This window comes from Pongo abelii, chromosome 3, assembly GCF_028885655.2.
Source record: "Pongo abelii isolate AG06213 chromosome 3, NHGRI_mPonAbe1-v2.0_pri, whole genome shotgun sequence".
NCBI classification, from domain to species: Eukaryota; Metazoa; Chordata; class Mammalia; order Primates; family Hominidae; genus Pongo; species Pongo abelii.
Window position 1 is genome coordinate 193,918,058 of NC_071988.2, and position 26,975 is coordinate 193,945,032.

General features: G+C 38.6%; 1 protein-coding gene across 1 annotated transcript; it reads left to right on the top strand.

Moving 5' to 3' along the window:
* The first annotated feature begins 12,623 nt into the window (after positions 1-12,623).
* Positions 12,624-14,133, top strand: LOC112133160 (chromobox protein homolog 1-like). The gene has a single exon (XM_054554720.1). The coding sequence runs from the start codon at positions 12,824-12,826 to the stop codon at positions 13,379-13,381; it is 558 nt and encodes a 185-aa protein (XP_054410695.1). The 5' UTR covers positions 12,624-12,823; the 3' UTR covers positions 13,382-14,133.
* The last annotated feature ends 12,842 nt before the right edge of the window (positions 14,134-26,975 follow it).

A 26,975-nucleotide genomic window follows, 5' to 3' on the forward strand; every position in this document is an offset into this window, starting at 1 on the left:
AGGAGTTTTGGGGTTCTTGTGTGTTTTTTTAAATATGTAAGGGCAATACTCTTTGAAGAAGTTAAGCAAATTTCAAGTATATTCATAAAAGTGCTACAAATTATGTAGTGTTTCATATAAAGAGTCAATGCTTTATTGAATCTTTTTGGGATCATGGATCTCTTTGCTAATGTCATAAAATTTATAGATTGTATTCTATCAAAAAAAAAAACCAGAATCATCAAGCAGTTTTATATGTAATTTCATGGTTTCATAGCCTATGAAGCCCATCCATAAATTTCCCCTGAATTCTGTGATACCAGGTTAAGGTGTCTTGTAATAGAGCACATTTATAGCAAATAATTTAGAATATTTCATTTGACCCACCAGTCCAACTCTGGACAGCTGTTGTTGAGCCTACTCCCTGACTCTTGTCTTACAAACATGTCCTCAATTCTTTCTCAGTAATAGGCAAGAAATAGAAAAGTGTTTATTGCCAGTTGAACATATAGTTTGGTCAAAATGTCTTGCTACTGAGTCCCTGAGTCTTCCTTCAAATTCCACTGAGCAGCCTCTTCTCTGCACTTACCAGAAAGCCATGGTTGTATCAGCATCCTATTCTTGTGGCCAGAACTATTTGGATTTTACCCTATTTGAGTAAGTTCAGCAATGTGAAGAGGAGCTAGAAGCAGAATCTCTCCTACCAAAATAATTATATCAGCTAGTAAATTACCCCTGAACATTCTATGGATGTTGACAAAAGACAAGAGACTACTGTCTCAGCCACAGTAGACTATCACTCAGGAAAAAACAGTAGCAAGAATATCAGCATAGTCGCACGTGTTTTTTGTGTCCCAACTCCCACCTGATGATGCAGTGTGTCAGGGGAGCCAGTGTATGGACAGGGTTCACCACGGGAAAAAAAAAATGGGTTTATGAAATCCACTGTCATACATTTCCTAAATATTAATGTGATACTAAGTGGTACGTTCTCCTGATGCATTATCTCACCTCTCAGGTTTCCATCTGCATAAACAATCCTGAAAAGTGGCTTGCATGAAAGAAGCTGAGGTCATAGCTTTGCAATTTTTACACACTCAGAAAAAATGCATAGGTGTATAAGACGTTCATGGAAGAGTGCCTCTCAATGATACCATGAAATAAAAACTGCTAATAGTTTGAAAAATTTTTGACAGCTCAAGCAAATGTTTTTATTATATAGGAATACACACTATAGTTTTTTGGCCTCCCCATGGAGTATCTCAACAGCCCAGCCTTTTCATGTAATCTTTACAGGAAGGATATCGACTCTATGAAGCTTATTTTAAGAACTCAGGAATGGCATTACATTGATGACATTCCCCCTTTCTCTAAGCTCTCAAGCCTTACAGCTTCTCCCAATGTTTGCATTACTCTGTGAACCAACATTTCCTAAGTGGCCAATGCATACATAAAACAATCTATTCAAACTGTAAAGTAGATCAATGAATTTTAATAGACCTCGGTTTAAAATATTACCTTATATGTTTTCATATTACACATTAACTCTAAGCTGTAAATAATTACCACTTGTTTAGTTTTGCTGTGCATCAAAGAAACTCAGCCATAATTATCTGATAAGGCTATTAAAATACTCCTCTCTTTCCCAACTACCTATTTGTGAGGAAAATTTTAAAAGACCCAAATAAATGGAAAAATATATATTTCTGGATTCAAAAACCCAGTATTTTTAAGATATACATTTTTTTTGAGACAGAGTCTCTCTTTGTCTCCCAGGCAGGAGCTCAGTGGTATGATCTCAGCTCACTGCAACCTCTGCCTCTTGGGTTCAAGTAATTCTCATGCCTCATCCTCCCGAGTAGCTAGGATTACAGGCGTGCACCACCACGCCTGGTCAATTTTTGTATTTTTAGCAGAGACAGGGTTTCACCACGTTAGCCAGTCTGATCTTGAACTCCTGACCTCAGGTGATTCACCCACCTCAGCCTCCCAAAGTGTTAGGATTACAGGTGTGAGCCACTGCACCTGGCTGATACATTTTATTTATATATTCTTATCATATGAATAAGATAAAAATTTAACACAATTCCAATCAGAATTGTTATCAGACTTTTTAAATAAAAGTTGACAATCTAAATGGAACATGTCCATAGTAAAGCAAATCATCTAAAATAGTCAAAAAAATTTGACTAAAGAAAAATCTAAAGAATCTACACTATCATATTAAAAGATGTATTATAAAAATAAACAATTAAGCCATAGTAGTATTAGCATAAAAAACAGATAAATAAAAAAAGAGGACATAAATTAACACATATATGGTCAATAGATTTTTAATAAATATATCGTTAATTTTGTGAGAAAAATGAGTCTTTTTAAAAAAATAAAATGTTACAATTACTTCTAAAAGCATTTTGGAAGCTTTTTAAATATGTAAATGTAAGCATGAATTAACCATGTACTCAACTGACATTAAATATATACATTAAATATATACTAGTCATTTGAACTACAAATTCAAGGTATTTACACAAGAGACATAAAAACTTATATCTAGACAAAAACTTATACATAAATATTCATAGAAGCTTTAGTAATATTTGCCAAAACTGGAAACTCCCCAAATATCCACCAATAGGTAAATAGATAAGCAAATTGTGATATATTCATATATTAGAATACTGTTAATGATGGCAGTGGCAGGCTGTCTGGAGCAGCTGCTGCCATTGTGCCATGACTGCAGGGAGGGTGCAGGGAGGAGGCAGAGCTAGGCCTGCACTCCACAGAGCCAGCAGGAGCCAGGGACAAGCAGGAGCCCTCCCTAAGGCTGCTGCCCTGGGGGCCGTTGCCATGGGGCTGAGTCAAGCAGCCTGAAGACAGGGGAGCAGTGTGGTCAGGCACAGAAGGATGGGCAGAGACGGGCCCAGTAAGGACCAGGATTGTTACCCCAGGCTACAAGGAGGTGCAGCCAGGGCTGCCTGCATGCTCCATGGAATGGGCAGGAGCCCTGCCTTCCCAAGTGCAGGACCCAGGCCTCTCTGCAATCTGCACCCTTGGGGCCTGGGAAGGACCCCCTGCCTCCGAAGGCTCTGGAGTGTCTGCTGCTCCCACTGTCTCGCCTCTCCCCAATCCCGGTGCCCACTCTGACCTTGGAGCAGGGTTGGGGCCAAGCCTGAACATTGTCACAGCATGGCTGGGTGTGCACACACTCAGGGCAGCACTGACACACCAGCCTCCTGCCACATTGGCCCCCTCCAGACTTTAAATGCCTATGAGCACTGGGGGAAGTTGAGGAGGGGCTGAGGGCAGCTCAGTGCTGGCCTGCAGGTACCCCTTGGCATGAGCATCCTGGGCATCATGGAGAGTAGCAGGAGGCAGACAGGATCCTGGGCAGAAAAAGGTGGTTCCTTCAGGCCAGGGAGGGCCTCAAGGCTGGGGGCCAGGCTGCCAGTCCCACAGATTGGAGTGAGAACTTGTGGTGCCTTTTCCAGGCACACCTATGGCCACCCAAGGACCAATCAATGCACACTTCCTCCCCTCTGAAGCCCATAAAAGCCCTAGGCTCAGCCAGAACTGAACACTCATCGAGATGACCGGCTACAGAGAGGAGCTACTCTCTCTGCTAGGAGCTGAATACCCTGCTGTGGAAAGGAGCTTCCCCCTGCAGGTCTCCTCTGAGCTGTTCTATTGCTCAATAAAACTTCTCTTCATCTTGCTCACTCTTCACTTGCCTGCGTATCTCATTCTTCCTGGTTGCAGGACAGGAACTCCGGATACACTGAATGGTGAGGCTAAAAGAGCTATAAAACAAACAGGGCTGAAACATGCCCATTGCTCACCACATTGCAGGTGAAGAGAAGGAGAGAAGAGCTGTGGCCCTTTGGGGAGCCCAGACCTGGGAACTCCCTGAACCAGGGTTGAGATTCCCTGTTTGGGGCCCCATGTTCCCTGGCATCTCCAAGCTTCTGGGCACCACCAGATTCCCCCGTCCCAGCTGTGGAAGCTGCTTGTGGCATGCCTGGTCTGGCCACAGCCTCACAGAGGGCCAGCGCCTGTGCCAGCACCTGGAGCTGCCTGCCTGGCTGCAGCAGCCAGCATGTCTGACTGTGTGCAGTGGCTGAACCCCACACTCACTCACACACCCCTCTCCACTCCACACCTGACTCACTGTTGGCAGGCATGGGATCCAAGCCCTTGGCAGTTGTGGGATCCAGGCTGGTAGTGTTAGCTGAGCACAGCCTGCCAGGCTGAGTGGGTGAAACAAGCCCAGTGGACCCAAGCTTTCCTTGGGCAAAGGTGCTAGTGGCCACAGAGGTTTCTGCCCAGAAAAATGACACCTCAAGGATCTTGTAACATTAAGTCACAAAAATCAATAAACTACTAATGTAAGTAAAATCATGGGTAAATCTCAAAAACATAGGTGACTGCTGACTTGGAGAAACTAGACCAAGAGAGTATATACTCAGTGATTTCTTTGTATGACATTCTAAAAATGGCAGTGATTATCTGGGGTCAGCAATAGATGATAGTTTGGTGTGAATAACCACAAATCTGAGTGGGAAAACATTTTAGGTTGATAAAATTTTTCTTTACGTTGTAATGGTGCTTCCATGGAGTTATGGACTGAATTATGTTTTCCAGAATTCTTAGGTTGAATCCATAATCCACAATGTGACAGTATTTGGAGACAGGGCCATTAAAGTAGTAATTAAGATAACATGAGGTCACAAGTGTGGGTCCTGAATGCAATAGGACTGGTGTTCTTATAAGAAAGAGAAACACTAGGAGTGCAGTACACAGAGAAAGGGCTATGTGAGGACAGCAAGAAGGTGGCCATCTTAAATCCAGGAAAAGAACCCTCAGGGGAAGCCAGCCTTGCTGACAGCTTGACCTTAGATTTCCAATCTTGACTGTAGAAAACACATGTCTGCAGTGTAAGCCACCCAGTCTGTGCTATTTTGTTACGGCAGCCCTAGCTGACTAAAATGCACGGCTCTAAGCGTCTGCCAAAACTCATCAAACTATACATTTAAGATGGGAGCATTTCATTGAATGCAAATTATACCTCAATAAAATTGATTTATAAAACCTCCTTAAGGAATGACAAAAAGAGCACTACACTGAATGCTTTATACATTAAATTGCATTCCCTGAATGAGAAACAGAACACTTGTTCTCTGTTTAGGATTTCTACAAGATGATTATAAATTCTTCAAAAGATATAGTACTCTCACAATGGCGTAAATATCCTATATCTAGAGTAGAAAAATTACAGGGGGCAAGGACATCTGGCTTTGAAATGGTTTTGTTGGCAGCTTTGGAGTGTCAGCAGCAATAAGTGATATTTCTCTACAGCTCTGGAAGCAGAAGAAAATCACAAATGCCACTGTCACAATAGGTGCATTCCTTGTGTAAATATGATATACTCCCAGAGGATACCTGAAGTAATTGAGAGAAATTAGAGGAAGCTGTAGTTCTAGCAGAGTGAATACAGTTAGAGCCAGAGAAATAGAGATTTGATTTATTATCATTATTTTGACTTGATTTATTTCCCCACATAATTGTGCCCTGGGAAAAATAAGCTAATATAAAAATAGAGCTAGAGATAGAGCTGGAGGTTAGAGACATATATATAGTAATGTAGGTAGATTAATAGATAAATAATAGATATAGATAAAGAAATAGATGGATATATATGAAGTTATATTAATATATAGGATTATAAATGCATAGATATATAAATATGTAGATATAAAGACAGACCCAACTGGTCATTTTGAGAGTGGATTTGTGAGTGATTTTTAGCTAAGCACTCATACTATACAGACAATTAAACTATAATGCTGAGTGTGTCCTTATGGGAAACTTCAAAATTCAAAAAAAGGGTTTTAAGGGGGAGACAAGATGACCAACTAAACGCAATCAGGAAGAGTATCTCCCACTGAAAGAACAGATCATAAAGAAGGCTGGCACACTCCAAGCAGATCTTCAGAAAGAAGGCATTGAGAATAACCAGACAGAGGATGCAGACTCTGGGATGAAGTGGGAGAAAGCTGGGAACTCTGCACAGGGCTGCTGAGCACTAACTAGGACTAGCTCCTGGTCGCAAGTGTCTCCTGAGAAAGGGGTGAGTTAAATAAGTGAGGAGTGGCCAATTCTCACCACAGACTTCTGGAATCCTATCAGGAGGAGACCACACAACCACCCATAGACATTTGAGCTGGCAGGGAGAGCTGCAGGGAGAGGTGGCAGGGAGAGGACTCCAGCCTGAGCAGAGCCCGGAGGGTTTGGCATGGGAATAGCTGCAGTGAAGCACAGCCAGAATGTCTGTCTCCTAAGGCTTGCCATGCTCCCCCAGGTGGTTTTGGCCTTTGATCTGTCAGACCTTGACAGGGCAGAACAGTCTTGCCAATATAACGGGGCTAGTCTAATCTGAGCACTGCCCTGTCTGCTGGCCTCTCCCAGAGTTCCTGCCTGTCTGCACCCACTTGCAGTGCAGCCTCAGGTGCCCAACCAGGGTACTTCCTGGCAGCTACCATCATAGCTCCTTTGCTGGCATACTACACTTGACCATCAAGGAGCTTCAGCCAGCCACCTCCCATCAATGCATACCCATTAACCTGCAGCTTTCCCCTACCACAGCTTCTGCCCACCAATTTGCTGGTGCACATGCATCTACAGCCCCCACCCCCACCACTTTGGTGGTGTATGCACATAGGCAAACCTCGCTGCCCTGCTTCTGCTTGTGCAGGCACAAACAACTCACCACCCTACTCCTGTCCGCATGAGCACATGTGGACACCAGCACTCCATCCCTGCATGCACCCCACCACCCCATCCCCACTGACACGTGTGTACCCTGCTGCACATTTCTGCTGCTCTCACGCATGTGTGAGCTTGGATCCCATTGCTACTGCCCCAACAAAGTACTTTGGCTGGCAGCCTTCATCAGAGTATTGTTACCAGCAGATTGGGAACACCTCAGCCCTTCCAGCACAGCAGGTGCTTAATATCAAGGAAATAGAGAACAAAGCTGTGAGCCTGGTGGCAGGCCCACAGGGTTAGAGCACACAGCCCAGGTGTGTTGAGCTGAGATTTGCCCCCTGAAATCTTCCCTAAATGAAATCAGTTGGCCAAACCCACCTTATACCACAGTCAAACCTTCAAGGGCATCAAGGAATATAAAAGCAAGAAAAAAAAAAAACTATCCAAAAGACAGCAATTTCAAACATTCAAACATTAAAGGAACATCATCAGCCTATGTAGATGAGAAAGAACCAGCTCAAGAACTCTGGCAACTCAAAAAACTGGACTGTTTGCTTACCTCCAAATGACCACACTCACTCCCCAGAAATGGTTCTGAACGAGGCTGAAATGGCTGAAATAACAAACATACGATTTAGAATCTGGATAGGAACAAAGATCATCAAGATTCAGGAGAAAGTCCAAACATGTGCCAAAATATCTCAGGAATCCAATAAAATGACACAAAATCTGAAAGATAAAATAGCCGTTTTAAGAAAGAACCAGACAATACTAATAAAGCTGAAAAAATGCACTGTAAGAGTTTTGTAATATAATCAGAAGTATTAACAGCAGAATAGAGCAAGGTGAGGAATGGATCTCAGAGCTCAAAGACAGGTTATTCAAATGAACTCAGATAAAAATAAAGAAATAATAATTACAAGGATGAAAAAAACTTCTGAGAAATGAGATTGTGAAAAGAGACCAAACCTATGAATCACTGGCATCCTTGAAACATGGGAGGAAAGAGCAAGCAATTGGAAAACATTTGAGAATATTGTTCACGAAAATTTCTCCAATCTCACTAGAGAGGTCAGGATTCAAATTTAGGAAATGCAGAGAAGCCCTAAGAAATAATATGTAAGACAAGCATTGCCAAGATACATAGTAATTAGATTCTCCAAGGACAATGTGAAAGAAAAAATATTAAAGGAAGCTAGAGAGAAAGGGCAGAACACCTACAAAGGAAACCCCAATAGGCTAACAGCAGACCTTTCAGCAGAAACCCTACAAGCCAGAAGAGATTGAAGCCCTATTTTTAACATTCTTAAAGAAAAGAAATTCCTTGGCCGGGCGCGGTGGCTCATGCCTGTAATCCCAGCACTTTGGGAGGCCGAGGCGGGCGGATCACAAGGTAAGGAGATCGAGACCATCCCGGCTAACATGGTGAAACCCTGTCTCTACTAAAAATACAAAAAATTAGCCTGGCATGGTGGCGGGCTCTTGTAGTCCCGGCTACTTGGGAGGCTGAGGCAGGAGAATGGTGTGAACCTGGGAGGCGGAGCTTGCAGTGAGCCGACATTGCGCCACTGTGCTCCAGCCTGGGTGACAGAGCCAGACTCCGTCTCAAAAAAAAAAAAAACAGAAAAGAAATTACAAACAAGAATTTCATATCTAGCTAAACTAAATGAAGGGAAAATTAGATTCTTTACAGACAAGAAAATGCTAAGAGAATTTGTTACCACAAGACGTAACTTACAAGTAGTTCTTAATGGAGTGCTAAACGTGGAAACGAAAGGCCATTATCAGCCACCAAAGAAACACACACATACACACACACACACTTATGCACATAGACCATTGTGATGGTTAATACTGAGTGTCAACTTGATTGGATAGAAAGATGCAAACAAAGTATTGTTCCTGGGTGTGTCTATGGCGGTGTTACCAAAGGAGATTAACATTTGAGTCAGTGGATTGGGAGAGGCAGATCCACCCTCAATCTGGGTGGACACCAACAAATCACCTTCCAATGTGGCTAGAATAAAGCAGGCAGAAGTTGGAAAGAACAGACCTGCTGAGTTTCTTGGCCTTCATTTTTCTCCTGTGCTGGATGCTTTATATTAACTAGCAGCTGATTACATTGTGCCCACCAGATTAAGTGTGGATCTGCCTTCCCCAGCCCACTGACTCAAATGTTAATCTCTTTTCAGCAGCACCCACATAGACACAACCAGGATTAATACTCTGTATCCCTCAACCCAATCAAGTTGACACTAGATATTAACCATCACATCAGGGGTTGCCTTTCTAATTTCAGATAAAACAGAATTTAAAGCAACAGTGATGAAAAAAGACAAGGTCATTACTTAATGGTAAAGGGCTGAATTCAACAAGGGGACTTAACTATTCTAAATATATGTGCACCCAACGCTGGAATATCCAGATTCATAAAGCAAGTTATTAAAGACCTAGGAAGGAACTTAGATAACCACACATTAATAGCGGGAGACTGATATGGTTTGGATTGGTGTCCCCACCCAAATCTCATATCAAATTGAGGGAGGGGCCTGGTGGGAGGTGATTAGATCGTGGGGGCAGCTTTTCCCCTTGCTTTTCTCGTGATAGTGAATTCTCATGAGATCTGATGGTTTGAAAGTGTGTGGCACTTCCCCCCTGCTTGCTCTCTCTTCTGTCACCATGTGAAGGAGATTCTTGCTTTTCCTTCACCTTCCACCATGATTACAGCTTTACTCAGGCCTCCCAGTCATGCTTCCTGTTAATCCTGAAGAACTGTGAGTCAATTAAACCTCTTTTTCTGCATAAATTACCCAATCTCAGGTAGTTCTTGGACTAATACAGGAACCTCAACACCCCACTGACAGTACTAGACAGATCATTGAGACAGAAACCTAAAAAGAAATTCAGGACCTGAGCTCAACATTTGACCAAATGGACCTGACAGACATTTACAAAACAGTCCACCCAACAACAACAACAGAATAAACATTCTGAACAGTGTCCTCAAGCATGTTTTCGAAATTGCTTACTCTTTTTCCCATGTTTCAAGAATGTCAATGATGTGTTGGTTTGGTCTCTTTTTACATTCAGAATATACGTTCTTCTCATCTGCGCATGGTACATACTCTTAAATCAACCACACAGTTAGCCATAAAACAATTATCAAAAATTTTTAAAAATTAAATTATGCCAACCACAATCTCAGAAGACAGTGCAATAAAAATAGAAATCAGTACTTAGAAGATCTCTCAAAATAATACAACTAAATGGGAATTAACTTTCTCCTGAATGACTTTTGGGTAAACAATGAAATTAAGGAATTATGAATAATGAAATCAAGAAATTCCTTAACAATCCTGAGAACAAAGATACAATGTATCAGAATTTCTGGGACACAACTAAAGCTGGATTATGAAGAAAATTTATAGCACCAAATGCCCACATCAAAAAGTTAGAAAGGAATCAAATTAACAAACTAATATCACACCTAAAGGAATTAGAAAAAGAAGAGCAAACCAGCAAACCAACTCCAAAGCTAGCAGAAGAAAATAACCAAATTGTAGCTGGATTTAATGAAATCAAGATGTGAAAAACCACATAAAAGAACAATGAAACTAAAAGTTGCTTCCCTGAAAGAATAAAATTGATGGACCACTGGCTAAACTAATAAAGAAAAAAAGAAAGAAAATAGAAATAAACGCAATCTGAAATGACAAAGGGGACATTACCACCAACATTACAGAAATACAAAAGAAAACAACCCCTCTGAGACTATTATGAACACCTCTATGCACAGCAACTAGAAAACCTAGAGGAAATGGGTAAATTCCTGCAAACACACAACCTCCCAAGATTGATCCAGAAAGAAATTGAAACTCTAAACAGACCAATAATTGGCTCCAAAATTGACTAAGTAATAAAAAGCCAAAAAAAAAAAAACCCTGTACTAGACAGATTCAAACTGAATTCCACCAACATATGAAGAAGAATTAGTACCAATACTATTGAAACTATTCCAAAAAATTGAGGAGTAGGGACTCTGCCTTAACTCAGTCTCTGAGGACAGCATTATTCAGATACGAAAATCTGGCAGAAAAACAACAACAACAAAACTTCAGGCCAACATACCTTGTGAAAATAGATGCAAAAATCCTCAACAAAATACTAGCAACCCAAATCGAGGAGCACAGCCAAAAGCTAATCCTTCACAGTCAAGTAGGCTGTAGTCCTGGGATGCAAGATTGATTCAACATAAACAGAACTAAAAACAAACACCACATAATTATCTCAACAGATGCAGAAAAGACTTTCAACAAAGTTCAATATATTAATGCTAAACACCCTCGATAAAGTAGGTATTGAAGGAACATACCACAAAATAATAAGAGCCATCTATGACAAACCCACAATCAGTATCATACCAAACATGCAAAAGGAGCAAGCATTCTTCTTGAGAACTGGAACATGACAAGGATCCACACTGTTACCACTACTATTCAACATAGTACTGGAAGTCCTTCTCAGAGCAATTAGACAAGAGGAAGAAATAAAAGGCCTTCAAATAGAAACAGAAAGAGAGAAAGTCAAAATATATCTCTTTGCAGATAATATGATCTCTGGAATACCTAAAAACTGCATAGTCTCTGCTCAAAAGCTTCTAAATCTGATAAACTATTTCAGTAAACATTCTGGATACAAAATCAATGTATAAATATCAGTAGCATTTCTATACACTGACCACATCCAATCTGAGAACGAAATCAATAATGCAATCTCATTTATATTAGACCCCCAAAACATAAAATACCTAGAAACACATCTAAACAGGGAATGAAAGAGCTCTACAACAAAATTTATAAAATACTGCAGAAAGAAATCAAAGACAACACAAACAAATCAAAAAAATTCCATGCTCACACATAAGAAGAATCAACATTGTTAAATGGCTGTGATGTCCAAAGCAATTTATAGATTAAATGATATTTCCTTCAAACTACCAAGGACATTTTACAAAGAATAAGAAAAAACTATTCTAAGTTTCATATGGAACCAAAAAAGAACCCCAAGAGCCAAAGCAACCCTAAGTAAAAAGAATAAAGCCAAAGGCATCACATGACCTAACTTCAAACTCTACTCCAAGGCTACAGTAACTAAAACAGCATGGTACTGGTACAAAATATAAATAAAAATAGACACATAGATAAATGGAACAGATGAGATAACCCAATAATAAAGCCACACGTCTGCAATTACCTGATCTTTGATGAAATCAACAAAAACAAGTAATGAGGAAAGGACTCCCTATTCAATAAATGATGGTGAGATAACTCACTAGCTATATGCAGAAGACTGAAACTGAAACCTTTATTTTCACCATATACAAAAATCAACTCGAGATGGATTAAAGACAAATGTAAATCTGAAACTATAAACACTCTAGAAGATAACATAGCAAATACCATTCTGGACATAGGCCCTGATGAAAATTTTATGAAAAAGTCACCAAAAGCAATTGCAACAAAAACAAAAATTGACAAATGGGATCTAATTAAACTAAAGAGCTTCTGTACAACAAAAGAAACTATCAACAAGTAAACAGATAACCTGCAGAATGAGAGAAAATTTTGCAAACTATGCATCTGACAAAGGTCTAATATCCAGAATTTATATAAAATATAAGTGAACAAGCAAATAGTGAACAACTCCATGAAAAAATGAACAAAAGACATGAACAGATACTTTGCGAAGAAAAATATATATACAGCCAACAGACATATGAAAAATTGTTCAATATCACTAATCACTAGAGAAATGCAAATCAAAACCACAACGAAATACCATCTCACACAACTCAGGGTAGTTACTATTAAACAGTCAGGGGAGGGCCGTTGGCCGGGGCCTGCGGTACGCCGCTTCAGTGAGGGACTCCACTGCGGCCACCCGGCTTGCTGCCTTCCTGGGCGCCACTCCCCCAGGCGACCCGACGCGACGCGCCAGTAGCGCAGCACCGATTCCTCTCGGGCTCTCGGGCGCTGCTCTGAGCAGCGTCACCCTTTATACCAGAAAGCTGGCGGGCACTATGGGGAAAAAACAAAACAAGAAGAAAGTGGAGGAGGTGCTAGAAGAGGAGGAAGAGGAATATGTGGTGGAAAAAGTTCTCGACCGTCGAGTGGTAAAGGGCAAAGTGGAGTACCTCCTAAAGTGGAAGGGGTTCTCAGATGAGGACAACACATGGGAGCCAGAAGAGAACCTGGACTGCCCTGACCTCATTGCTGAGTTTCTGCAGTCACAGAAAACAGCACATGAGACAGATAAATCAGAGGCAGGCAAGCGCAAAGCTGATTCTGATTCTGAAGATAAGGGAGAGGAGAGCAAACCAAAGAAGAAGAAAGAAGAGTCAGAAAAGCCACGAGGTTTTGCTCGAGGTTTGGAGCCGGAGCGGATTATTGGAGCTACAGACTCCAGTGGAGAGCTTATGTTCCTGATGAAATGGAAAAACTCTGATGAGGCTGACCTGGTCCCTGCCAAGGAAGCCAATGTCAAGTGCCCACAGGTTGTCATATCCTTCTATGAGGAAAGGCTGACGTGGCATTCCTACCCCTCGGAGGATGATGACAAAAAAGATGACAAGAATTAACGCTCCTGAGTACCAGCCCCTGTCACATCTGACTGTGGGTTTCAAGTGGGAAGGGAAGGAGTTCTACTTGTCTTGACACCATAGAGGTGGCTTGAGAAGATGTCCTTTGAAGAGCCAGTATAGTTTCTGTGCCCTGCAGCAGCCCAAGTGCTTTAAAGCCGTTTCAAGCTGTATAGTTTGCACACCCAGCCCAGTGGAGGGGAAAGGGGATAAGTGTTTCAAGGCAACCTTTTCTGCACTTTGCTGCAAAAAGCAAAGGGCCTTCTATGAAGGACAAAACTTGCAGAATTGGGTGTGTGGGAGAGCAAAAAAATACTGTAGATCTTCAAAGAGCATCTCCACAACCCACAGCCTTCTTCCCAATAGTGTTAACTCTGCATTTTTACAGTGTAGCATGTGTGTAGTTTTTGGCTATTACTGGTGTATTATTTGGGGGAGGGAGGGATGGGGAGGGGAGAAAGGGAGATGGGTAGCATCATTTTGATTAACATTTGGGGCCTGATAGGGGAAATGGTGAAGCAATGGAAAAAAACAGACAACTAATGATTTGCTTCTATGTCCAGAATATTTTACCTTTAAAAAAATGTCATTGGCACCATAAATAAGGACTGTGAGAGACTGTTTAAAAGCTGTGAATGTCTGAAACCTATAAGCCAAGGTGTTCCCTGCCTAAACTTATTGCTATTCCCACAAAGGACTAAGCCTGTTCATAAGTTACCAAAGTTGCCATTTTGGAGATGGAAATTGACGAGGAGGGAAGGTCTTTTATTGGAGAGTATACAGTACAAGCAGATCATTCTGCCTTAGAGGTGCTAATTGCTGAAATTAGAAGACCCTTTCTTTTCCAGTAACGAAGTTATAAATATCAGCTTGTTCATCCAAGCCACTGGCTGAGGTGTTAGGGAAGAGGAAGAGGGTGGTAGAGGAGATAAGACAGTAGGGAAAGACAAGGGCCCATGCTCTTAGTGGGGAAAACTCTTGGAGCTGTTCTCTTTTTTGAGATTTGAACACTGAAACCATTGTTGGCAGGGTTCAGTCACTGACAGCACAAGTTTCACTGAATTGATCCAAGAGTTTAGTGATTTCAAAAGCCTTGGTCTCAGGAGAAGATTAAACTTTAATATTGGGCAGTGGTTCACTTTAAAACACACACACACAACAATTTTTTAAGAAATCCTAAGAAGTAACATACCCAAAATGCTCTGTCTTGAGTCATGAGATCCATCAGTTCTTGATATTGTCTAGACTTGCATCTAGAGCTACATTGTAAAATTCTTTTAGGCATGTGTTAGATTTCTGTGTAAACTTTGTTTAAATGTAAACTTCATACTACACTGTCAGTTTTTGTCTTAATAAAACTATAGATTTATAAAAAAAAAAAAATAAAAAAAATAAACAGTCAGAAAATAGCAGATACTGGTGAGGCTTTGAAGGAAAGGGAACATTTAAACATTGCTTCTGGAATGTAAACCAGTTCAACCACTGTGGAATGCAGTTTGGAGATTTCTCAAAGTACTTAAAACAGAGCTACTATTCAATCCAGCAATCCTATTACTAGGTATATAAAAGGAAAATAAATTGTTCTACCATAAAGACACATGCACACATATGGTCTACCATAAACACACATGCACACACTATTCCTAATAGCAAAGACATGGAATCAACAGTAAATGCCCATGAAGGGTGTACTGGATAAATAAAATGTGGTACATATACACCACAGGATGCTACATAGGCATAAAAAAAGAATGAGAACATGTTCTCTGAAGCAGCATGGATGGAGCTAGAGCCCATCATCCTAAGCAAATTAATGCAGGAATCAAAAACCAAATACCTATAATTGGGAGCTAAACATGGAGAACTCATGAACACAAAGAGGGTAGCAACAGACACCAGGGCCTCCTTGAGGGTGGAAGTTGGGAGGAGGGTAAGGATCAACAAGCTACCTACTGATTACTATGCTTATAACCTGGGTGATGAAATAATTTGTACACTAAACCTCCATGACACACAATTTATCCATGTAAAAAAACTGCACATGTACCCCTTGAATCAAAATAAAAATTGGAAGAAAAAAATCAGAGAAAGATCCACTATCTTCTAAAAAACATATTTCTCTACTCCATATTCTAAAAACCATATTTCTCTACTCCATATTGAGTAGAGTTAATTGAATAAGTTAATTGAGTAATTTACAATGTTGCATTTTTTTTATTAAGACTTTTTCTTGGCCTTTTCAATTTGAGACATACTATGTCAAAACTAGTAATTCAATGTAAGACCTGTATATTTCTAACTATATTTATCTCTTTTACAATGTTACAAGACTTTTAAAACTATCACATCTGTCCTACATTAGCCACATTTTACTCTTACATTGCTAGTAAAACAATGCTACTTAATGGTAACCTGAATTATATCTAAAGCTTTCCAGGGTTCTTCCCATTATTTCTATTTTTTTTTTTTTTTTTTTAGTTGTTTGTTTAGACAGGGTCTCAATTTGTTGCCCAGTCTGGAGTGCATGGCATGATCTCGGTTCACAGAAGCCTTGACCTCCCAGGTTCAAGCGATCCTCCTGCTTCAGCCTACAAACCAGCTAGAACTACAAGCAAGCACCAACATGACCACCTAATTTTTTGTATTCGTAGTAGAGATGAGGCCTTACTATGTTGCCTGGGCTAGTCTTGAACTGCTGAGTTCAAGTGATTCACCCACCTCGGCCTCCCAAAATGCTAGGGTTACAGGCATGAGCTTCTGTGCCCAGGCTCTATTATTTCTGTAACCACTAGTCTTCCTCTTCCTGAATTCCTTTGTGATTTGGAGGGATTAATCCTGTTATTGTATTCCCTTTTTAATAATCAGATTCACTAATTCTGTAAAGGCTAATATTTAAATAATCATAAATATAAATGCCCTTTATATTATTAAGATATTCCTAATCACCAACTAGAAAAAGTTGGAAAAACTATAGTGTCCAGATTGCAAATACTATAGACCTTAAAATGTAAAAATTCTGGTCACTGGATATCATCAGAACTTAAATAAATTTACAAGAAACAAATAAACAGCCCCATAAAAAAGGGGGCAAAGGACATGAAAAGACACTTTTCAAAAACAGACATACGCATATGTCAACAATCATATGGAAAAAACCTCAACATCACTGATCATTAGAGAAATGCAAATCAAAAGCACAATGAGATACCATCTCACACCAGTCAGAATGGTGATTATTTAAAAGGCAAAAAATAGTAGATACTGGCAAGGTTGTGGGGAAAAAGGAATGCTTGTACACTGTTAGTGGAAGTATAAAGTAGTTCAGCCATTGAGGAAAACAAGTGGTCCGCAAAGACCATTTTACCCAGCAGTCCCATTACTGGGTATATACTCAAAGAAATATAAATTATTCTATTATAAAGACACATGCTCACATAAATACATTGTAGTACTATTCACAATAGCAAAGACATGGAATCCACCTAAATGCCCATCAATAATAAACTGGATAGAGAAAATGTGGTGCATATACATCATGGAATACTATGCAGCCGTGAAAAAGAATAAAATCATGTCATTTTCAGGGACATGGATGGAGCTGTAGGCCAATATCCTTAGCAAACTAACACAGGGACAGAAAACCAAATATCTCATGTTTTCACTTGTAAGTAGTACCTAAATGATGAGAATACATGAACACCTAGAAGGGAACAATACACATTGGGGCCTCTAAAAGGTTGGAGGTTGGGAGGAGAGAGAGGATTAGGAAAATAACTAATGCATACTAGGCTTAATACCTTGGGGATGAAATAATATGTAAACAACCCACTTGACACAAACTAACCTATGTAACAAACATGCACTTGTACCCCTGAACTTAAAAGTTAAAAAAAAAAGAAGTTAGATAAAGGAAAGAAGGCAATTGGGAAGTTTTTCATATTTAAAAAAATGAGAAAAAGAAAGTCTACTTCTTAAATTCATGGAGCGGAAATAGTGGTTTACAACTGGAAATTAATGTTTAAAAGAAAACTGACAGACTTTAAAAATAACAAATCTTGAAAGAGGATAAAGGAAGGTGAAGATATGGAGGTAATTTTTTTCTTTTATAGCAGGGGGAAAATAAATATTTATGTTGATAAATTTAAAAATATATGTATAAAAATATTAATTATAATTACAGACTAAACCATCTGTAAGAATGCAAATGTACAGGGGTAGATATCTCTAAAATTGAGGTTTATAGTTTGATATGGTTTGGCTCTGTGTCCCCACCCAAATCTCATTTTGTAGCTCTCATAATTCCCAAATGTTGTGGGAGGGACCCAGTGGAAAATAATTGAATCATGGGGGTGGGTCTTTCCTATGCTGTTCTCCTGAGAGTTAATAAGTCTCACAAGATCTGGTGGTTTTATTTTTTTTTTCCTTTTAAAAATAAATGTTTATTTATTTATTATTTTTATTTTTAATTTTTAATTTTTTTATTTTATTATTATTACACTTTAAGTTTTAGGGTACATGTGCACAATGTGCAGGTTAGTTATATACGTATACATGTGCCATGCTGATGTGCTGCACCCATTAACTCGCCATTTAGCATTAGGTATATCTCCTAAAGCTATCACTCCCCACTCCCCCCACCCCACAACAGGCCCCGAAGTGTGATGGTCCCCTTCCTGTGTCCATGTGTTCTCATTGTTCAATTCCCACCTGTGAGTGAGAATATGTGGTGTTTGGTTTTTTGTTCTTGTGATAGTTTACTGAGAATGATGATTTCCAGTTTCACCTATGTCCCTACAAAGGACATGAACTCATCATTTTTTATGGTTGCATAGTATTCCATGGTGTATATGTGCCACATTTTCTTAATCCAGTCTATCATTGTTGGACATTTGGGTTGGTTCCAAGTCTTTGCTATTGTGAATAATGCCGCAATAAACATACGTGTGCATGTCTTTATAGCAGCATGATTTATAGTCCTTTGGATATATACGCAGTAATGGGATGGCTGGGTCAAATGGTATTTCTAGTTCTAGATCCATGAGGAATCGCCACACTGACTTCCACAATGGTTGAACTAGTTTACAGTCCCACCAACAGTTTAAAAGTGTTCCTATTTCTCCACATCCTCTCCAGCACCTGTTGTTTCCTGACTTTTTAATGATTGCTATTCTAACTGGTGTGAGATGGTATCTCATTGTGGTTTTGATTTGCATTTCTCTGATAGCCAGTGATGGTGAGCATTTTATCTGGTGGTTTTAAAAATGAGAATTTCTCTGCACAGGCTCTCTCTCTCTTTGGCTGCTCCATCCATGTAAGGCGTGACTTGCTCCTACTTGCCTTTGCTATGATTGTGATGCCTTCCCAGCCATGTGGAACTGTGAGTCCATTAAACCTCTTTCTTTTATAAATTGCCCAGTCTTGGATATGTCTTTATCAGCAATGTGAAAATGGACTAACAAAGTAAATTTGTACCATTAGAGTGGGGCACTGCTCAAAAGATACCCAAAAATGTGGAAGTGACTTTGGAACAGGGTAACAGAGGTTGGAACAGTTTGGAGGGCTCAGAAGATAGAAAAATGTGGGAAAGTTTGGAACCCCCTAGAGACTTGTTGAATGGCTTTGCCATTTACTATCAATCCTGATAGTAATATGGACAATAGAGTCCAGGCTGAGGTGGTCTCAGATGGAAATTAGGAACTTGTTGGGAACTGGAGCAAAGGTGACTCTTGTTATGTTTTAGCAAAAGACTGGTGGCATTTCACCCCTCCCCTAGAGATCTGTGGAATTTTGAACTTGAGAGAGATAATTTAGGGTATCTGGCAGAAGAAATTTCTAAGCAGCAAAGCATTCAAGATGTGACGTGGGTGCTGTTAAAGGCATTCAGTTCTATAAGGGAAACAGAGCATAAAAGTTCAGAAAATTTGAAGCCTGACAATGCAATAGAAAAGAAAATCCCATTTTCTGAGAAGAAATTCAAGCCTGCTGCAGGAATTTGCTGAGGTAATGAGGAGCCAACTGTTATGCCCCAAGGCAATAGGGTAAATATCTCCAGGGCATTATCAGAGGACCCTCCCATCATAGTCCTGGAGGCCTAGGAGGAAAAAGTGGTTTTGTGGGCCGAAACCAAGGTCCCCGTGCTGTGTGCAGCCTAGGGACTTGGTGTGCTGTGTGCAGCCTAGGGAATTGGTCCCCTGTGTCCCAGCTGCTTTGCCATGGCTGAAAAGCGCTAATTTAGAACTTGGTCCATGGCTTCAGAGGGTGCAAGCCCCAAGCCTTGGCAGCTTCCATGTGGTGTTGAGCCTATGAGTGCACAGAAGTTAAGAATTGAGGTTTGGGATCATCTACCTAGATCTCAGAAGGTATATGGAAACGCCTGGATGCCCAAGGAGAAGTTTGCTGTAGGGGCAGGGTCCTCATGGAGAACTTCTGCTGTGGCAGCACAGAAAGGAAATGTAGGTTTGGAGTCCCCACACAGAGTCCCTACTGGGGCACTGCCTAGTGGAGCTGTGAGAAGAGGGCCACCGACCTCCAAACCCCAGAATGGTAGATCCACTGACAGCTTGCACTGTGTGTCTGGAAAAGCCACAGACCCTCAATGCTAGTCCATAAAAGCAGCTGGGAAGGAGGCTGTGCCCTGCAAAGCCGCAGGAGTGGAGGTGCCCAAGACCATGGGAACCCATCTCTTGCATCAGCATCACCTTGATGTGAGACATGGAGTCAAAGGAGATCATTTTAGAACTTTAAGATTTGACTGGACTGCTGGATTTTGGACTTTCATGGGGCCTCTAGCACCTCTGTTTTGGTCAGTTTCTCCCATTTGGAATGGCTGTATTTACCCAATGCCTGTACCCCCATTGTATCTAAGAAGTAACTAACTTGCTTTTGATTTTACAAGTTCATAGATGAGAGGGATTTGTCTTGTCTCAGATGAGACTTTGGACCGTGGACTTTTGAGTTAATGCTGAAATGAGTTGAGACTTTGGGGGACTGTTGGAAAGGCATGATTTGTTTTTAAATGTGAAGACACAAGATTTGGGAAGGACCAGAGTCAGAATGATATGGTTTGGCTCTGTGACCCACCCAAATCTCATCCTGTAGCTCCCATAATTCCCACGTGTTGTAAGAGGAACCTGGTGGGAGATAATTGAATCCTAAGGGTGGGTCTTTCCTATGCTGTTCTCTTGATAGTGAATAAGTCCCACAAGATCTGATGGTTTTAAAAATGAGTTTCCGTGCACAAGCTCTCTCTCTTTGCCTGCTGCCATCCATGTAAGACGTGACTTTCTCCTCCTTCTTTCTGCCATGATTGTGAAGCCTCCCAGCCATGTGGAGCTGTGAGTCCATTAAACCTCTTTCTTTGGTAAATTGCCCAGGCTCCAGTATGTATTTATCAGCAATGGGAAAATGGAAAAATCATAGTTGCAACTGAGGTTTTCAAAAAATATATTTTACTTGAAAATTTGATAGTATTAAAAATTTCTTAAATGTTTTACTTTATTATAATAATATTAGACACTTCTTTTAAAATAAGATTAGACATTTTACTAGATATCGCACAACTGAATTCCTTCCTTCTAATTTCTGGGAAAATAGATAAATATATTTCAAGAAAACTTATATTAGGTATTTTTCTAATGCATTTTGTTTGAGTGTGGGCTTAGCTTTAATCAGACATTATTTATTGTTGTGCCAAACTGATTATAGTATTTATAATATTGACCTTTGATGAAAGAAAACTTTACACTGTATTCATTTTATGAAAAAAAGTCAGAGTGTTTTGGAAAGAAGGCTACAAAAATAGGTACTTATGTAGTTATACTTTGGAAACAGAAAAATTTCACTGGTCTCCTCTCTCCCAGCTTCAAACACACAAATTTTTAAAATGTGTTTCCAGGTGATAGCAATAATGATATAAAATAATAATTCTCACTGATTTTCAAGGAGATCTGAATTTTTATGTAGGTGATAATTGTAACTTTGATTTATCTACTCCTATAAATAAATGCATACATATTTTATGTATAATTCCATACATCATACATAAGACATCCTGGTAGTTTTGCTGGAATTTATTGAAAAAAAAATCACTGAAAATGTTTGTGCTGGTTTCATATAAATGTCTGTAGTTATACATATAGAATTCATACTTACATGTTTAAGTTATAGATTAAAATAATTTTTAATACTTTCATGTACTTAGTAATCTCTGAAGGTTTTCTCAAGTATATTACAAGACAAAATCAATTCCAACAGATTCAATATTTGATTAGATTTCTTAGGTATTACTATATTTTCACTTAAAGACATTGTTAATAATGATGTATTTTATTAAATCTAATTTAATGTTCTATGTTGCAAAATCAGCAGGAATTCAAATGAAAAATAATGGTAAAAGATCACTTAAATTCACAATCAATTTAATTCATTAATTGATCTGATAAAGCTGGTCTCTCATTCTCTGTTATAACAAAAATATTAACATTTCTTTGACAAACAAAAATCAATTTTCATTTGCAGCAGGAGCTACATCTTATTTTACAGAACAAACACACATTCAGTGTGAATAAGTAGTAGTAAAAGTGAGCCTGGTATCTGGAAATTACTACTTAGCTTATTGCTTTTTATGTGTGTATTTTTTTTCTTACTGAGAACATAGTTTAATTGCTCTATAAAATTTAGAGGGTTCAAAAAATTGCAATAAAATTAAATGAGATAAAAATGTATGCTAACTAAAGCGCCACTGCATTGCACTATACTTTTGTTTTGCTTTATATTTAGAGAGGTGAAATAAAAGGGTTAGACCCATTAAAGTTTTATAGCAACTCAAATCCAAGTTGGCACAGTGTTTTTTTATAAGTTTTAAAAATTCCCTAGACTCAGTAAGACGTGAATCAAAATTAAGAAAACAGAGAAATGGGAAAGCAGAAGTTTCAAAAAAGGCTGAGTTGAATCCCGTCCTCACAGGAGGAGAGATTGCTAAATTTCTCATCAGTTGTGGTTCTCAGCTTTTTTCTGTTTTGTAATATAAGATGAAATCTGTGAAACTTTGAGATTATCTTTTCAAAAAGGCAACTAATTTTTTTTTTAAAATAAAGATGGGCCAGGCGTGGTGGTTCACGCCTGTAATCCCAGTACTTTGGGAGGCCAAGGCGGGCAGATCACGAGATCAGGAGATCGAGACCATCCTGGCTAACACGGTGAAACCCCGTCTCTACTAAAAATATACAAAAAAATTAGCTGGGACGTGGTGGTGGGTGCCTGTAGTCCCAGCTACTTGGGAGGCTGAGGCAGGAGAATGGCGTGAATCCAGGAGGGGGAGCTTGCAGTGAGCAGAGATTGTGCCACTGCACTCCAGCCTGGGCAATAGAGCGAGACTCCGTCTCAAAAAAAAAAAATAATAATAATAATAATAAAATAAAAGATGATGATAATGAATTAAAGTTGTTGACAAAAAAGAGTCAAACTCTGTAAAATATTTGAAAGGATTAATTCTAACGCAAATGAGTTACCAGGGCTTGAGGAACAGTCTCAAGAAGTTCTGAGAATATGTGCCCAAGGTAGTTGGCATACAGCTTGATTTTTATACGTTTGAGAGGGACAAAAGTTATAGGCAGACATCAATCAATACATGTAAGGTGTACAATGGTCCTGTCCGGAAAGGCAGGACAACTTACAGTGAAAGCTTCCAGATCATAGCTACATTCAAAGATTTCCTGATTGCCAATTGGTTGAAAGAGTTAAGTTATTATCTAAAGACTTGGAATTAATAAAAAGAAATAACGAGTTTAAGATAAGGGATTGTAGAGACCAAGGTTCTCATTATGTAGATAAAGCCTTCAGGTAACAGACTTCAGAGAGAATAGATGGTTAAAAAACTCCTAGCGTAGGGATATTGCATTAAGGGGGATACCACGGTTTTGTATCTTTTACTTCTGGGAGCCCATTTATATTTTCAAAGAAAAATTCCCCAGTGTTTCTGGCAGAAAGAGGAATAAAAGTGGTCATTTTGAAAAAAGTACAAAGCCTTCTCTTCTCCTTAGCAAAACCTGCATTTATCATAAACTATGTTGCCAAAATCTAACCCGCATGGAAATTACCAGAGCTTAACTGACTTGAGGGAAGGAAAATACACAATTTCAGACCCTTCCACTCCTTCTGTCTCATCTCAGGGTGGTGGAGATGCCTAGAAGGAGTTGCAAAGGTCACATTCCAAGGGCCAATTATCACTAACAGACTGAAAGCTAATCACAGGACTACAGAACACTGCCTTTCCTTCCACACCAATAAAGCTCTGGAATAATAACAGGGGATTACAAGGCAAAGAACTGCAAGTCTCAGATACTACTAAATAGGGGTCTCTAGGGGAAACTAAAGCCAACAAGAGAGGTAAAAAGAAAAACATTAGAGGAAAGTTTTAGCCTCTGCTATTGACAGATAAACAGTAAACACAGCATAACCACTAGCTAAATAAAAACAAAATTACACATTAATGTCCTCGTTAATTCAGTCCCTTTCTCCTGATATGTCATGTTCAGCTATCAACAAAAAATTACAAGGCATGCTAAAAGACAAAACACAGTTTAAACAGACAAATCAAGGGTCAGAATCATACTTCAATATAGCAGACTTTGTAATTATAAGACCATAAGTTTAAAATAATTGTCTTTAATATACTAAAAGATATGGAAAAAGCAGACACCATGCAAGAACGTAGAGGTAATATAAATATTATTGGTGATTTTTGCCTTCAATAAACCCAAGAAAAAAAAAAGGAAATAATAGAATTCAAAAGCAATGTACAGAAATGAAGGATGGCTTTGATGGACTCATCAATAGAATTGTCACAGCTGAAGAAATAATCAGTGAGCTTCAAAATATGTTAATAGAAATTTCCCAAACTGAAAACCAAAGAGAGAAAAGAATAAAAGAAAAATGAAATAGAAAATCCAAGACCTATGGGATAATTACAAAAGTTGTAATATATGCATAATGGGAATAGCAGAGAAAAGGAAAGAGAAATAGGAACAGAAAATATTTGTGGCAATAATGGCTGAGAATTTCCCAAAATTGTTGACAGATAGAAAATAGCAGATACAAGAAGCTCAGAAAACATCAAACATTGTACATAATAGGGGAAGATTGAAGACTGGGAAAGAGGCATGGATGTCTACTCTCACTGCTGTTATTCCACATAGTGCTAGAAATTCAAGCCAATGCAATGAGAAAGGAAAAAGAAAAGGCATATAAATCAAATAAGAAAAAGTAAAACTGCCCCTATTTGCAGATGACATTGCAGTTTGCTATGTTGGAAATCCCAAGGATTCTACTAAAAGAAACCTAGAGTGAATTTTTGAGTTCAGGAAGGTCACGGAATACAAGATAAACATAAAAAATGTTATCTACTAGCGATAAAGACATATGCACAACAATTAAAAATAAAAATCAATTTATTAGCACTCATTAAAATATGTTTGGTATAAATCTAACAAAGCATGCACATGATCTATATGCTGAAAATTATACAACACTGATGAAAGAAATCAAAGACCCAAACAAATGGAGAGATATATTATGCTCACAGATTGGAAAATTCAACACAGTAAAAGGTGTCAATTCTTCCCAAATTGATACATAGGTTAAGCACCATTCTTATCAAAATCCTAGCAAGATTTTTTTGTAAATATGTCTGAGATTATTCTAAAATTTACATGGAAAGGCAAAGGAATTAGAATAGTTAAAATAATGTTGAAAACAGAGAGAATAAATTGGAGGGAACTGAAAATTGGACTTTAACATTTATCACCTAGCTACAGTTATCAAGTCTGATTGTACCGGCAGAGAGATAGACAAGAAATCAGTGGAATGGAACACAGAACTGAGATACAGAATCGCAAATATGCTCAACTGACTTGTGGAAAAGTTGCAAAATCAATTCAATGGAGAAAAGGCAATCTTTTCAAGAATTGTGTTCATTGATAAGGTTCTAATTGAGTGGAAAATACACAGTTAATTATGACATTGGGTCTTACGCATTCCTATGGAACTGACTCTCTACAAGAAAGTAGGAGTGGTGCTGGCAGCACAAAATGTGATAAGTAGTGTCACTGAGTAGATTTTCCTATCTGCCACAAACACTTGGTAGGTGTTGGAAGAACTGAGTTATATGTGTTAGGATATGGCTTGAGTGGGTTTTACAGAATCCACATTGAATGGCATTCTGAAAAGCTGGGAGGCCATGTAACCCATGTAAGACACAAATGTCAGTACATGGAATCCTGTAGGAATAATATTGAATGAAGTGAATGGACATTGTAAGCAGGTGATATCGCTAGTTCTCAGTATTTAGGAAGTCTACAAATTACTCTTCAATATACTTAGTACTTTTTTTAGAATAAAATATAATATGTTGAAAGAATATTTCTCAACATTCCACATAATCCCAGGAATTCTGGTAAAAGAAAATTCAAGCCTACTTGAAAATACTCCATAAAAATAATTTCCTGGGAAATATTTATATAATAGACATATAAATATTTTATATAATTTTATAGGGAATGAAAATTGCCAAGGTCTTCATTATTTTATCCTCAGTTTTACATTCCAAATTTCTGGAATTATCAAAGATACTGGGTCAGAACCTATAAATTTTATGTAGTTTAAACACAAGACATATTATGTACAACATGGTTAAAAAATATCTTTATAGATCAGCCCATGGATTTTGTCTGTGGCCCTAAGCAGTATGCCTAATGAATTTTCTTGTAACAAAGTAAACTGTACAGTAATTTTGAAATTCTATTGAAATAAATGTACTGAAGGAGTATTTCTTGAATTCCCTTGGCATTAAGTTCCTGAAAAATTACATTTTTGCATTTTCAATTGTGACTTATGCTGTGATTTAAATTATAATATAAAATTCATCTACTTGGTTTTATTTTCTTGGAGCTATAAACTAGAATATGCTACAAAAGTAAATTGAATTAAGTTGGAAAATATGGTTAGATTCTCATTAGTTTAAAACTTTTAGTTTTCACTTTGTGCCAGCTGTTTGTTCTTGGTGACATACTGCATACAATACAATCATGTCGACAGCTAAATATATTTAAATTCAAATGATACCCCCATTAAGAATTAGGAATGTTGTCATTTCAGTGTTTCAAATTGTTCTAACATGTGATGTTAAAAAATGAAAAATCATGTTCTGAATTAAAAATGTAATGATCTGAATTGCAATGGATATGTTGTATTTGGTCTATATGGAATTTTTCAGTTTTATGTGAAGAATTTTAATTGTTCTAAATTATCTTCCAGGTTTATATTAGATTTCCGTAAATAATTGTAAATATTTAGAAAGTTGTTTGCATTTAAAGTACAAAAGAGCATGCAAAATTATTTATAAAATAATAGAATTATTTAAACTTTCCTTACAAAAATTGTGGAAATCATGGGAATAAGAAGTAGAAAGAAAGAAAGGAGAATCTAGCTAAGGCAGTAACAGCAATAAAGGTGACACAGACTTTGTTCTTATCAAGTTTATATGCTACAGGCAGTAAATAAGCAAAAAATGTAATTTTGTATAGCAATAAACCTCATG

Coding starts and splice junctions, on each gene's coding strand:
- LOC112133160 (XM_054554720.1), top strand. CDS start 12,824: ATGGGGAAAAAACAAAACAAGAAGAAAGTGGAGGAGGTGCTAGAAGAG.